The following is a 15,013-nucleotide window of genomic DNA, read 5'->3' as shown; positions in this document are numbered from 1 at the left end:
AGTGTTTCTAACAAAACACTGCAATTTAAAACCAAAGTTTCACGTACGTACATCCGTACAGCCCAAAACATGGTTTTCAGTTAAGGAACCCATTTCATAGGGAGACACTTCCAGTTTGTGAGCAACAACTTTTCAGCATTGCTTAGGGGTGACAGGATAACCCCACAGTTTTGCACAAGTATTTATGCCTACTAGGGATGGGAGTAAGCTTCTTGGTGACACTGCTTATATACGGTTAACAGTTTTTTTAACTTTCCAATGTCACTTTCCCATCTTCACATAGACCAGGGCACTCACAAATAACTGGAACTCCACTGCTTGGAAGTTTCCAAAACATATCACAGGGACTTCCCTGGTGGTCCAATGGTTAAGACTCCGTGCTTCCACTACAGGGAGCACAGGTTCAGTCCCTGGCTGGGGAACTAAGACCATAAGATCCCACATGCCATACGGCCGAAGGAAAAAAAAAGAAAGAAAACACATCCCCCCAGGCAGTCCCAGAACTCCCGACCACTGACTTTTATGAGTGCACACTCAAGAGCTCCAGGGAGCGATTCACTCTCTTGTCTTAATTAATTTGGCCCTAGAGCGGTAGAGGTATCTTTTTATTTTTGAAAAACTAAAGCAAAAAAGGAGAAATATTCTAGTTCCCAGGTAGAGCCGGGAGACACGGCCTTACCAGGGCTCCTGCTCTCCCCGCAAGGCCGCGCGGGCGGCCCCACTGCCCTGGGCAGCTTTTCACTTCATCCAGGTGACGTGTCTGCTTTGTCTCGAAGGCTTCCAGCTGCAGGGAGACTGCAGGCCTGGCTCACCGCTGGCTCTGCAGCAGGACATGGCTGGACATCATCCTCACCAGCTGGCGTCTCTGTCCATCCTGCTGCCCGGCAGCCCCCAGGCCTCACCTGCTCAGGTGCTGTGTGCACCTCCTCCTAGGCTGGTTGTTTGGTGCAGAATTACTGCTGCTCCACTACAACAGGCATAAGGCTTGTGGAGTGTCTGGAACAAAGACGTGCTCCCTGTTGTGTCACTTTCCCTCTCTTTTTCCAATAAAATCTTTCCTAATAGACATTTAAGTATAAAGATGCCTATAAAATACGCCTTTTTATAATTGTGCTATAAATTAAATATTTTTCTGCTTTTTTTCTGTCTCACTGGGAAGGAACCTTTAAGAGCTAGTTCACTCTCCTTATTTTAAAGACAAGTGTCCTGAGAGCCAGGGAGGTGAAGTGACTTGCTGGGGGTCACACAGCTGGTTGGGCATGAGGCTGGCACCAGTGCCAAGGTCTCCTGGTCCACACTGGACAAGGCCCCTCCCTTCCTTCCACCCACTTCTCTCTCCTCCTCAGCTCATTCCCTACCTCCCCACCCTGTGCATTATGGCTGTGTCTCAGACGACATCCTCTGGAGGATACTGCCGGGGAGGGAATCCTTGGGGACTCAGACAGGGAGTGACCAGACCTGGGGGGGTGGGGCCTGGGAAATAACTGTCACGGGGCCAGGAAGGAGCGCTTTTTTTTTTTAAGCAGAGTCTGTTTCCTTCTTTTTGTTTTTTCTTCACTAGAGGTACATGTTGCTATGGGAACAAGGATGGCACAGGGAGCCCAGAGCCACTCACCGGCCTGACAGTGCCTGTAAATAAATTCTGCCTCACTCCAGGCTCGGCGCTGAGTGGTCCTGGAGGGCAGCTCAAGCAGCCACTTACAGACTCTCCATCCTGCTCGTGCCAGCGGTGCAGACCCTCCAGCGGCAAGCTCCCTGGAGCTCATGGAGGGATCTGCACTCCCCGCCCTCCCAAGCCCGCCACGGCACAGCCTCATCCCTGTCTGCCCGTCAGGATGACCTGATCCACTTTTCAGATGCCAAAACCCCTCCTCAGGACCACCCCCGTCAGCCGCCACTGCTCCGCTCACTCCATCACTCGGCCTCCACCAGCGCTGCTCCTCGCAGCATCCCCCCACCCCCACTCCAGGTGAAGGCGTCTTCTCGTGGGTTGACTTCTGTCAGGCGCTGAAGTTGCAACGCCCCCCAGGGAAGGGCCCTGCCTGGGTTTCTCTCCTGGTTCCAGCCCGGCTGGTGCACGAAGCCTGCCCGCAGGGACCGTCTGCTCCCCCAGCGCCTGACTCGACGACCTGGCCCGGGCAGAGCTGGGCTCATTTCTGAAGCTTTACCATTTGTTATGCCTTTTGGGGAGACAGAGCAGCCTGGATGTTAAGTGCCAACTGCCTGGATTCAAACCCTGGCTCTGCCACTCACCAGGCATGACTGTGTGCGAGTCACTGAACATCGCTCAGCTTTGGTTTCCTCGTCAAATTATCCCTTTTGCTTAAACCAGAACATTTTTTATTGTGAAAACCATGCACTAAAAGGTGCATGAAACACAAATGTATAGCTTGCTGAATAACTGTATAGTCAACGCCAGCCGTGCAAACCACACGCAGGTCAAGAACCAGAAGAATCGCTGGCGCCCTGTGGTCCCTTCCTGATCTAAGCCTCCCTGCTGGAGACCCACAGTCTGGCTTTAATAATAATCATTTCTTTTCTGTGTACACATCCTCAGATGTTACAGCTTAGTTTTGCCTGTTTTTGACGTTTGTATGAACATAATCCTACTACACGGATTCTTCTGTACTGGCTTCTGTCCTTCAACATGCTGTCATGTTCATCCCCGTGGATCGCGGGGAGGAGAAGTTGTTTCACTAAATCTTTCCCTTTATTTGGCTGCCTGATGGGGAGAGGGAGAGACGGACGGACAGACAGAACGATTCATCTGCTCACTCAGGCAGCAGGTACTCTCTGCTCACATGCGCCAGGTCCAGGCTAAGGCTAGGATACAAGACAAATACCACGTAGCCTGTCTCCGCAGCTACGTAAATTCAATACGTAAATGGAGACCTGAGAGCTGCCGACAGACTGTCGACCCCATCCTCGCTCTCTATTACTGACTAGGCAAAAGCTTTCCCGCGGGTGTTTCCATAGTGCAGAAAGTTAGCTTTTCCTACAAGTCCTTTCTGACCCCCGGGGCTGCTTGTGCCCCTGAGGTCTCTGCCTCCTAAAAAAATCACTCCAGAACCTGCTCTCCAACCCAGGTTTCATCAAAGCCATAAGAAGAAACAGGCGTAACTTGTATTTCTTTTAATAGACTGACGGATTGTCATAGGTCCACAGACAGACCTCATTTGGACCCAGCCTGACCTCCTTAAGGACAAAGCAGTGTGCCTTTGCGGCTTTGCTGTGGTAACTAGTGAAATGGAAATGAAGGGTGTGTGAGCGGAGCTGCATCAGAACTAGCACGGCCACTGCACGGCACGAGTGGAAACTTCAGATCCACCAGGACCACGTCCAACGTCCTTCAGACAGGAGAGCCTTAGAAAGGGAAGCAATGCCTCCTCTCGAGTAGCTCGGAGTCAAGTAGCAGTTGAGGCAGGTGGGCTGGAATGACCTCGCGGTTGCACTGGTGACTGAGACCAAGAGAAAGTGATGGAGGAAACAGCCAAGGAGACCTTTTTGGCTACAGGCACTGGGAAGATTCAGAGGAATGAAAACAACTGAAGGAGAGCAGGACGGAGGGGGCACTCGCTGAAAGACAAACTGACACGTGCCTGCCATCTAGTGCTAAGCGTGAGAGGAAGACAGAGGAAAGAAGCCTGCGAAAGGGCGCAGAGGGAGGATGGTATCCAAGGGCAGAGCAGAGAAACGTGAGAAGCACGCCGCAGGGAGGATTACAGAGCAGAGAGGAGGAGCAGGATGACAAACTCGCTGGCAGGCAATGAAAGGAGAATGTTCTAAGAAGTGAAGATAAATGACAAGGAAATGCTGAGTACACAAGGCGCAGGAGGTCACTGAAGCAAGTGGTGGAGTCTTTGGGAGGTAAACATTAGGGGAATTTATTGACAGAAGTCGTAAACATAGCTAAAAAATTAAATGAATTCATCGCTGTGGTGCTCACAAAGGAAAATGAGAGACAGATGCCAGGAGCAGACACGCACCTCCCAGAGGACAGGGATGAAATGCTGAGGAAACCAGAAGCGTGCCCAAGCAGGTGATCAAGAAATCTGAACGTCCGCAGCCCTCCTCGGCTGCATCACCTGAGAGCTGGCCCTGATCCGGGGTGGGGATCAGCGTGCAGCACAGGTGCCGAGCCTGACGCGGGAAGGCCTGGCCGGCTATGGCAAGACAGACACGTGCCCACGTCGGGCCAGAATTCCCCATCAGTTTTAGCTCTGGACACCTCTGCTATCCTGCTAGCAGCTGGGATGTCTGGAGGTGGGGGCAGTTCCTGAGCCGCCGGCAGCTCTGGCCACATACACAGGCCACTTTCCACCTGCTGCCCGAAGAGCCGCCCATCTCTGCTGAACGCTCTCAGCTCTCAGGAGCTCCAAGCTGCGCTTCCCCACCGTGCCCCGCGCGGACCCCCCTCTCCGGGCGGGGCAGTGCCTGCAGAAACCAGTCTTACCTGGGAGACGTGGCACATTTCTCTTTCCACTATCCACAAAGACCATCTAACCTTCCCATGCTAGAAACCAATTCCATCTATGCTCCTTGAAATTCGCACACAGTCTTTGGGCTGGTAACATTTGGCATCTAAAGGGAAAGAGGGCCTGGCTCTGACTAAACCAAGGCCACTGATGTCACTCAGCAAACAAGCAGGGCCAGACTGAGGAACCCCTGCCTCCGCTCCACTGTGAGGAAGAGGCTCCCTGACCGCTGTCTTCTCATGACTCGGTTCTGGCTCCATGGGACTCGGGACCAGGGCTGTCCTGGACCCCCGCCTGCCTTCCCCGGCCGTCGGCGCCATCACAGTTCCCAGGCCTGGCCTCCCCAGGAGTCCTGCCCGACCGACCCCAGTCACCCTCCTTCCCTCACACCTCTGACCTTTGCCCCACATCCTTGCCCTTCTCCAAGAACGGGGATATGACGCCCAGAAGCCAGTGTGCTGCAGTAAAGAACGTCCTCTTTGAGGGCTCACTACATCCTTGGTGCTCTGTGAAATTCAACGCTTGTGCCTTCTTGTTTGTTCTGAGAATGACAGTTTATGGATCTTGCCTTATGATCCTGGTCACTGTTTATTTTACGATTTGAGATGTTCCCAGGTTGGCAACACTACACGGAGGCTTTTTTTCTTGAGCGATAACCCACTCAATAAGGCAGCTGAGCAAGTTGCTCTTCAGCCAGATATGACGGGTCACCCATTAATTAGTGACCTAAGTCAACCCATGCAAACTGGCAGGTCCAAAGCAGCTGGGGCTCCCTGCACAGATATTTTTGTAAACGCATCAGGGAGAGGGGATCTTGCACTCCAGCTTTAGAGTTCTGTAAGGGGAAGTTATTTTTCATCTGGTCTCTGAGGTGACGGGCTTGGGGCTGAGGGCTGGGAAAAGACTCTGACCAGACTTGCTCCAGTGCTTCTCAGCCTTCTCTGACTTAAGAATTCCTTCTGTTGTAAATGATAATTACAGAGTCCCATTTAGGAATTAAAGAAAAAAATCTGTCTTTTTTTTAATGCATTATATAAGAAACAAGTGACTGCAAATAAAAATATTTAATTTTAGCTTCATATACTATTATGTAAAGATAAATTCAAATTGTTTTCCAATTTAGTAAGTAATACATACATAATTAATTTAAGTGGTAAGAAAAATCGAGATTTATTGGCAAAATTTAACAACTATGATGTTTGGTTTGGGGCTCAAATATATATTAAAATGCAGATTCAAATTTACTTTTGTTCCATCATCAAAAAAAAGAAAAAAGTGTTTTTATGACCTGATGTTTAGAATTCTTTAATTTTATGCTTTAAAAAAATCAGTTGCTTTACTTTTGTAATTTTCAGGTTTGTTTTGAAATGAAGAGGTAAGAAAAAGTTTCAGGCTTCTGTTTATAAGCTCTTCTCTGCAAGAAACACATTGTGGGCGTGTATCATTTTTATTCTAAATAAATGAAAAGGCAAAATGAATATAAATTATCACAATATTTGCACTTCTTAAAATACTTTTTGAAGTACCAGAAGCACTTGATGTGCCCTGGAGAGTTCTGAGTTGACAAACATCATGCATGAATCCAGGGCCAGCTGCGTGATGTGTGGGGCTCAGAGCAAAATGAAAATGCAGAGCATCTTGTTCAAAAAGGCAGGAAAAAGCTTCTCCTTTGCCCCCACAGTGTCTCTCCTGACGTGTCCTGGGGTTTTCATCTGCTTTTTGATGCTGCGCTCGCTCGGGCTCAGGCTTGGGGGAGAGCCTTAGGTCAGGGCAGGCGCTCACGGCACCCTGGGCCCTATCCTGGGACTCGCACGTGAGACTCACACTGACTCTCCTGACTCTCCCCACAAGCGTGCGAGGCCCCCACTGGGAGTGGCGGGTGGCAGTGGCCACAGGACAGGCTGAGGAGGGGGAGGCTGGGCAAGTCCATGCTCCAGGGGTCAGGGGGTGGGTGGCTGAGAACCTGTCCCAGGAAGGTGAGGAGGGGCAGGGCTGGCCTGCAGGTCAGCCGAGGCTCGGAGCCCTGGTGGGCGCTCCACTGTCCCACAGGGACTTCCCTTATAAAAGAAAATTCAAAGGTAAAATTGCCAAGACTATCAAGAGGGTGCTAGAGAGCATTAAACCCTAAGCTCTGAGCCCCCTTCTGGATACGGAGCCCCACGCCACGGCCCTGGTCACACACCCAGGAAGCCAGTCCTGTACAGATCTGAGAAAGTTCACGTTAAGATGAAATTGCAGGACGGTTACTACTTTTATGCCTTGCGTTTACTACCTCGAGTTTCAACCTCACTGTTCCTTATGACTGCGGTCTCTAGCCAGCGGTCAGGTCTTCAGGGGTGCACGCTAAGCACATCTGGCTGTAAAAGCACCAGCTTGATGAGCACCTGCCGGACTCCAACCCACCAGCACCGGTGCTTGCTCTACGCCCACCTGAGAAACAGAAAGGCTAAGTAATAATTAACTTACGGATGGATTACCTTGCGCTCAAAATGGAAACAGATGTCCTTCTCACCTGAAACGGTGTGAGTGGACCCTGAGGTGCCTCTGTGAGCCCAGCGGGGATCCACGCTGCCGAGGGGGGCAGTCCCGGCGTGCCTGGCGCGGCCCTGGGCTGCGCTCGCGGTCCTGGTGCAAGCACGCAAAGTGCCCTCCCCTCACACTCTCGACCCACTGCGGGCCCTGTCCTCTCCTCTCCTCTCCGATCTCGAGGAACCCAGTGCACTTCTCCAGAGAAAAACAGCATGTGTGAGGCCCAGGAACCTCACCTGCCTGCTGCCCTGACCGCAGGAGCCCAAAGTGGGGAGAATAACCTGCCCACTCTTCCCTCGTGAGATCCAAAGGTGACGGAACATCCACAAACAGTGCAGCCCAACGGAATGGCTGCTGCCCCGGGATCCAGGCCTGGGCCTAGGTGAGGAACAGGCCAGGGAGGAAGAGGCTCACCCAAGAACGCTTATGTGCAGGCTGGCACAGGACCGGGGGGCCGGACAGAAGAAACCAGCAACTGTGCGCCTCAGCTGCCCCGCGGGGCTGGGGCTCCTTGCACACCATGCTCAGAGGGCCCAGGGCCCACTGAGACAGCTGACGTCTGGGAGGGCGGAGGACTCTGAGGACAGGGCGTTTGACCTCTCCAGGTCTCTGCAGAGTGGCTGGTAGGCGGAAGCAAAGCCGCAGGAGCAGGCTTCCATTCGCTGGTGAAGAGCTACCCAGAAATGGTAACGATGTCCCCATCATGCAAGAGCAGGACTTTCTCCTGTCCCAAGCTGAACAACAGGACAGTAGCGGGTAGAACAAACAGCTCCACTTAACTCAGGATGTGGCATTTACCTGTACACCAGGAAATATCACCGTGTCTTTCAGGAAAGGGGAGCCTTACCTCATTTGCTGTGTTGTGTGTTCCAACGATTCGAATGAAGGAGGCCGGCCGTCTTTCAAAAGTTACTGATTGCCAGGACCTGTGAGGAGAAGCACAAGCATTGCCTGGTTAGACCACCCAGTTGACCCTGCTGACAGCACGGGGCCAGCAGAGCCCAGTACGTGGACGGGGAGGGCCTCCTGCGCCGTAGGGGGGCGGGGACAGGGCTCCACCCACTGTGGGGAGACGGGCAGGAGCACACGGTGTTCCCTACAATCTCATCAAAGAAGGCGCCCTGCCCTTCTGCAAAGGCAACGGGATTCTCATAAGGCTCGACATAAGCGTGAAGGGCAGACTGCGAGCACATAGTGACAAGAGTGTGGCCGAACAGAGGAGTGACCAGGGCTGGTGGAGTTCATGAAGTAACAGGGCCACGATGGGGCTGCCCTCAGAGGGCTGTAGGCTGAATGGATGCGTCCAGGTGGGCGCAGTGACTTCGCTGGGGAGCCCTGGGAGGAGGAGCTGAGGCAGGGCAAGGGGAGGACGGGGCTGGGCGGCACTCGCTGCAGTGTGAGCCCCAGGCTCCTGTCTGAACCCCTCACCCCAGCCCCTGCGAGTGGTGGCACCTGGGGAAGAAGAGGCAGTTCCTCCATAGGCCTCCCTCCAGCCCTCCTTTTCCCACTTCCAAATATGCCCCCCAAACAGTTTATTCTCTGGACCAGCCAGTCTCCGGGTGGGCTCAAAAGCAGCCCCACTATTTTAAAAGCCATTCCTCAAGGATCAGCAGGGGCTGGGCCAGTTCATTTAAAGCCCAGCTGCGCGGGCCCCAAGCCGCCCCTGAGAGGAGGCAGTCTGCTCCCGGTTTACCGCCCCATTCATCAGAACACACGGGGAGCTCAGCATCTACAGCTGCAAACGCCAGTAATACTTTCATAAGAAATGTGAGGAGTTCACAGTTGCTGCATCCCTCCTCCGTCCACACAGTGGAAGCGCCAGCTGCTGGGAAGCTGTTTCCTGTAATTGTCTAATTACCAAGTAATGCTACTGAAGAAAACACATGTATTTGCGGTTTGTTTTTCCCCCTTTGCTTTCAGGTGTTCCATCTTCTCTCTCCCTGTGAGCTTCCCACTGAGACTGATTCACTGCTGCCTGGACACCAGGCCCCTTAAGGTCATTAAAAAGTCGTTACCATCCTGTGTGCAAAGTCTGTGCCTCCAGAAGCATGTTTCTGGAGCAGCATAAGAAAAATCACTCTTTGTAAAAAGGCTGTTATTCATCCATGAAGGTGATGCCATCCGACCATCCCCACGGCCTGCACTCCTGGCCCATTTTCTCAGTGTTCTGCTCCCAGACCCATGCAGCTCCCTTGGAAAGCCGGTGGGCCTATGAGGAAGGCCCTGTGGGGCTTCAACTCTGGGCCTGGGCTCGCTCCCACAGGCCTCGGGGTCACTTCTGAGCTAAGCAGGGTAACTGAGCACAGATCTGCATCCTTCCTCCAGCAGGTCAGGGGAAGCTGGGGTCCACACTGCGAGGGCATCAGTCCCATCCCTGCTGCTAATGCAAGAGGCTGCACACACCAAAGCTGGTCCACCCTGCTTCTCAGACCACCCCTCCACGAAAGGGAAACAGAACTAGGGCAAGTGACCTCAGCCGGTGACAGCTATTAGGTTCAGCCAGTTTCACAAAAAGGACTGGGGTAGAGAAGGGGACGGGAGTGGAGCAGACAGCGTGAAGACTTTTCTTCTTAGATTTCTAGTCCTATGCTAATCCAAAAAATCGCCCGGCGCTTCTGGACGTGAAGGTATAACTTGACTCTCGTAAGCTCATGGTACTTGACAACATGCTCAGGGCTCTGAGAGTGCAGACAGGCCCCTAATCATTCCCTCTGTGGAAGACCCCTCCTCCCTCCGCAGTGTGGAGTGGAGGCCAAGGCCCTGAAGGAAGTGAGGGTTCGCCGTGAGTCATCCTGGGCAGAGCCGGGCCTGAACCCCAGTCTCCCTTTCCTCACCATGGCCCCCTCGGCTCCCATCTCCTGCCCCAGCCTCCGCGGCGGGCCTGGGCTGGCACCACCGGCCCCCACCTCTGCTGGGGGAAGCAGGGCTGGCGGGGCAGCAGCCTGAGAAGGAGGGAGCATTTGTGGAGTAATAAGATCAGAAGGCTTCAATTTAATACCAATCCTCCATTACCCTGCATTAATATCTAATCACATTAGAGTTCATTTTCACTAACACAGTCCGAGAGTTGAACAGATGATTTCATTTTCAGCAAACTGGATAACAACCCCAAGACCAAAATACGAGTAGGAAGGGAAGCTGGTGAGGATGAGATAATGAGCATCTCTCCCTCCAAAATATCAGATTCCACTTCCCCTGAACTTTTTCAAAACAACTTTCAGTGCTGCCCAGTGGGGAAAGGATAAGGTGGCATCAGGACATTGTCACATCGGAGCCGCATTTGTAATCAGGGTGCAACCTTGAGGAGGGTTCACGCTTCACGGGGCCAGGACCCATCACCACCACTTAGTCTACACAAAAGCTTGACTGCCATTTTTATTGAGCTTACGGAGAGCTGTATAAATATTCCTACTCGCCCAGGACTCGGAATCTCTTTAGTAGGCAACACTCCCAGGAAGACAACAGAACAACAGGGGTGTAGCACCACTCAGTTCAAAGCCAAGACTGGGTGCCAGGAGGCCGTGTCTGAACAGGAACAATGGGTGTCAAAAAGTACGTGCGGGTCTTTGCTCTGAGCACCTACCCCAAACGGGAAAACCCACACGGGACTGAAGTCCCAACTCCAGCGCTTGCCATCTCTCCAGCTGACAGATCACGCCCGCTTCCTGAGCTAGTTTCTTCATTTGTCCAATGCTGACAGAAATAATACCACTCCCTTGGTTATAAAAATGCATCTAGAATGAGGTCCTGATTATGTTAAACTGTAAATACCTACACACACACGCATTCAAGGAGGGATGTCTACAAGAATGTTTGCCAAAATGTTTGGATGGAAGAATTTCAAGAGACATTAATTGTACTTTTGTACTTTTCTGTATTGTTTGAGTTTGGTAGAATGTATATGAAAGCATTAGAAAAAGTACCTATCTTGCCTATCACCCAAGGCTTTAACACAGATCGTGTGACGTGAAGCAAGTGAAAATGCCAGCACCGTATTATTACGTAGAATATTTCCAGTTGAGAGGATCACTGGGGGACAGTCAAGACAGCAGGTTTTATTCATGGCCTTTCATGAACTAGAGGTAGGATGGCAAAGTGGTTGACAGCATGGGCTCTGGAGCCAGGCTCCTGGGTTTGAATTTTTACCAGCTCTGTGACCTTAGGCAAGCTGCTTAACCTTTCTGGGCTTTAGTCTCCTCTCTGTAAAATGAGGATAATAAAAATACCTATCTAAATTTTTTGGGGTGTGAAGATTAAATACATTAACAAATGTAAACCACCTAGAACAGTGCTGGCATACACTAGGCTCTAAGAAAAATAGCTGATATTGTTATTGCTACTGTAATTACCAGCCAGCCATGTGAACCTGGACGAGACCCACTGTTTCCCTGGGCCCCATCTGTGAGTCACTGAGTTTGATAGCGTATGATTTAGTGACTACTGCAGAGGTTCCCACCACCCTCCCATCAGCACCCATTTCCTGGAGGCAGACAAGGTAGCTGGGCTTTGAAGGAATTAAACACGCATTTGTTGAATACGTTCTTGAGGTTGGTACCTGCTGGGTGTTATGGGAAACATGCAAGATGTAGTGCTTGCCCTAAAGAAGCTTAGGATCTCTCTGGGGACATAAGCTATCCTTCCATGAACTAGTCAGAGAACAATGCAAACAGTACTGTGGTCCCAACTCATAGTCTGGTGGTGTTCCCAAACTTCCCTGGTAATTGGCTATTTGAAGCTTGGAAGCAATTTTTTCAGAGAAATAAAGCTATACATTTTGATTGAGTTACCCGGCCCACCCAAAAAACTCAATTTAACCCATAATGAGGCTGAAATACTATGTATATGAAGTTTAAAAATGGAAGGGAAAAATGTTGTTGTTGCCATAGTAGTAATTAAACAAGCCAGAAAAACAAGTGATTTAAAACAACCTAAAGCTACTGCTTGAGGAATGCATATAAAATCCTAGGGCTGCAGCTGAGATATGGTAGGTGGGCTGTTTATAAGGAGAGTGAAAAAGTGGGCCAAGAACTGTCCTTCTAAAAGCCTCTTCGGCCTGCAGACCACCGTGTGGTTTACGGAGTGCTCCACAATCGCTGTGAACATGCTACTCATGAAAACATACATGCCTGTAAAATTTTTTTTTACTATTCTGGGAGGAGATATGCTGAATTCATGATAGTGGTTGTCTCTCAGGAGAGGGTGAGGACTGGGGTTTGCTGATGGCGAACAAAGGATACTTCAACACCAACTGGAATGTTTTATTTCTTTGATTAAAATAAAAGACAAAGTGTATGTGAAAAATATTAACTACAGTCAATTCTGGGGATGAGTATGTGAGTGAATGTTGTCATACTTTTCATTCTTTTCTGCATTTTAAACACTTCTTAAAATAAATAAAAAGAAAGAAAGAGAAGAAAGGGATTAAAATGGTGTCTGTGTTTATGTCAGGGGAAAGGTGGAGTCAGTCCCTCGGTGGGGCTGGGGCTTTGCCGGTGGCGGGGCGGGGGTCGCCAGGTCCCGGGACAGCGGAGTCTTTGTCCGAAGCAAGCAGAGGACAGGAGAGCTGCCTGGTTGGGGAGGAGGGTGCGGCTGCCCTCTGTGAGTACAGGGCTTGTGAGAGTGGCTCTGGGTGATGAGAGCACCACACAGGCCCTGAGGGCTCAGCTGAGAAGGGCTTCCCATCCTAAGCCGCATCCTGCCTTCTCTGGGGATCCTGCAGATCCCATGGCAAGGTCTTTTCAGCTCTGAAAAATTACGTGACTTTGCTGCCTACGCTATAAAGGGAAAGCAAATGTCAGACTTTTTCTGCAGCACACGTGGTGGACACCAGGGAGATGGCCAGGAGTGTCTGGCCAGGGCCAGACTGGCAGTTAAACATAGCAAATTGAACACGTGGGTTAAGCTTTGTTCCCTCCACTAAAAGGGCAGTAAGAAAATTTAATGTATGTTTCATATCAAATATATGTGCTACAATACACACACACAAACACAAAACAAGCACAAAGAAAGCATGAGGAGATGTCACCATCTTTCTCTGCCAGCACCTCAGAGAGAAACACACAGGAAGCAAGCGAATTCACACTGCAGACTCTTGAGTCACCAGCTACTTCTGGAGGTGGGGGGCAGGCAGGGGGCTGGCTGAAAACAGGTAAAAGGAGCAGACGGACTCCTCACCCCCCCTCTCCTTCCTGCACAGTGGGGATGAGCCCTTTTCCACCTCGGCAGAGACAGGGATTTCACTCTGGAGTCTTTGAACAGAGAGGGTCTAGACTCTGGGACACTATGCAGAGCAGAGGGTGGGACCCTGCAGGGGCTGAGAGCGAGGAATACACGGAAGTGAATATCCCAGATGGCAAGACTTCCAGCCCCCTTCCCTCCCTCGGCTTTCAGGCCACCGTGATCCAGGCTTAACTCCCAGGCAGGGGACTGGAGGATCCCTCTGAGACTCGGAGCAGCCCAAGAGGAAAGACCTAGAGATACTGATCTACCTTCCTCCTCTCTGTCCCTTCATTCTTCCTTCTGTAAATATTTATCAAGTGCTTAATGAAGAAGGCCCTATTTTAGACTCTGCCCTCAAGTAGCTTACCTTATAGTGGGAGAGAGAGACAAATAAAAGAAACAAATATATCAGAGTTAAAGAAGGGCTATGGAGAAAAATAAAGCAATGTAAGTAAACTGAGAGGGTCACGCCTCTTTAGATAATGTATTTAAGGAAGTTCTCCGGTAAAGTAACAACTGAGCTAAGACCTACACAATGGATGAAATGGCCGTGCACATCTGAAGCGCATTTCCATGAGAAGGAACCTAAGGTGGCCGGTGTGCTGGATCTGAATGAGTGGGCAGAAGTCTCTCCCCCAATGAAACGCCTAAGCCCTGTCTGATAACCTTGAATGAAGTCCACAAACCCACCCACACTCAAAAAGCTTTCTGCCTGCTTTCTCAGTGCCGACGCTTAATGGTAAACAACCAGTCAAAGATCACCAAAGACTCTAACATTAAAGATGAAGACCAAACGCAAATAGAAAAGAAAAATATCTCAAAGGATATAGATATAGTTCAGTAAGCAGAATAAAACTTCAGGGAAACTTATATTACCACCAGAAAGATAAAAGAAAACCGTATCACACCCTTGAAATAAGAATAAAATACGTGAAAAAGAAATACTTGGAGAACAAGAAAGCGCTCTTGTAAATTAAAACTACAGGGCTTCCCTGGTGGCACAGTGGTTAAGAATCCGCCTGCCAATGCAGGGGACATGCGTTCGAGCCCCGGTCCAGGAAGATCCCACATGCTGCGGAGCAACTAAGCCCGTGCGCCACAACTACTGAAGCCCGCGCGCCTAGAGCCTCTGCTCTGCAACAAGAGAAGCCACAGCAATGAGAAGTCCACACACCGCAACAAAGAGTAGACCCTGCTCATTGCAACTAGAGAAAGCCCGTGCACAGCAATGAAGGCCCAATGCAGCCAAAAATAAATAAAAAAATAAATTTATAAATAAATTTATATATAAAAAAACTATGAATTGAAATAAGTAATTCAACAATATAGTTAGAAGCTTAAGTTGAGGAAATTTCCTAGGTCAAACAAAATGACAAAGATAGAAAATAAAAAAAAAGGATAAGAGAATGAGATGATCAAACCAAGAGGTCCACTATCCAATTAGCAGATGTTCCAGAAAAAAAGAGCAGAAAAGACATGAGCTATAAAATGTAAAAGTCACACAAGAAATTTTCCCAGATATGAAGGACATAAGTTTCTAAGTTAGAGGCCACTGAGTGGCCACCACAATGAATGAGAAAGCAAAGCATATTACTGAGAAACTTTAGAAGATCTAAATGCTTCTGGAGGGGAAGACAGAAGGTCAGCACAAAGATGTGGGAACCAGAATCACATGAGATTTTTCAAAAGCTTTAGCTTAGATGTGCTCTGAGCACGGGAACAAGGCAGTAGCATTGTTTGAACAGCAAGAGAACAGAAACAACCTAAACACTCATCACTTGGGACCGGTT

The 15,013-nt window shown here is 50.1% G+C and overlaps 1 protein-coding gene across 7 annotated transcripts in view; it reads right to left on the bottom strand.

The window, feature by feature from the left end:
- The window catches only part of BTBD9 (BTB domain containing 9), a 415,523-nt gene that overhangs the window by 15,502 nt on the left and 385,008 nt on the right, over positions 1 to 15,013 (bottom strand). For all 7 annotated transcript variants that reach the window (XR_012334472.1, XM_073810771.1, XM_073810770.1 and 4 more), the window contains one exon: positions 7,852 to 7,930. Coding sequence is in view for 6 of the 7 variants with exons in the window: in XM_073810771.1 (XP_073666872.1) it covers positions 7,852 to 7,930 (79 nt within the window). In the remaining variant the exon portion in view is untranslated. The remainder of the gene's footprint in view (positions 1 to 7,851; positions 7,931 to 15,013) is intronic.

The sequence above is a fragment of the Tursiops truncatus genome, chromosome 10 (assembly GCF_011762595.2).
Source record: "Tursiops truncatus isolate mTurTru1 chromosome 10, mTurTru1.mat.Y, whole genome shotgun sequence".
In the NCBI taxonomy this organism is placed as follows: Eukaryota; Metazoa; Chordata; class Mammalia; order Artiodactyla; family Delphinidae; genus Tursiops; species Tursiops truncatus.
Note: the sequence above shows the minus strand (reverse complement) of the source record. Positions and strands in the feature narration are given on the sequence as shown.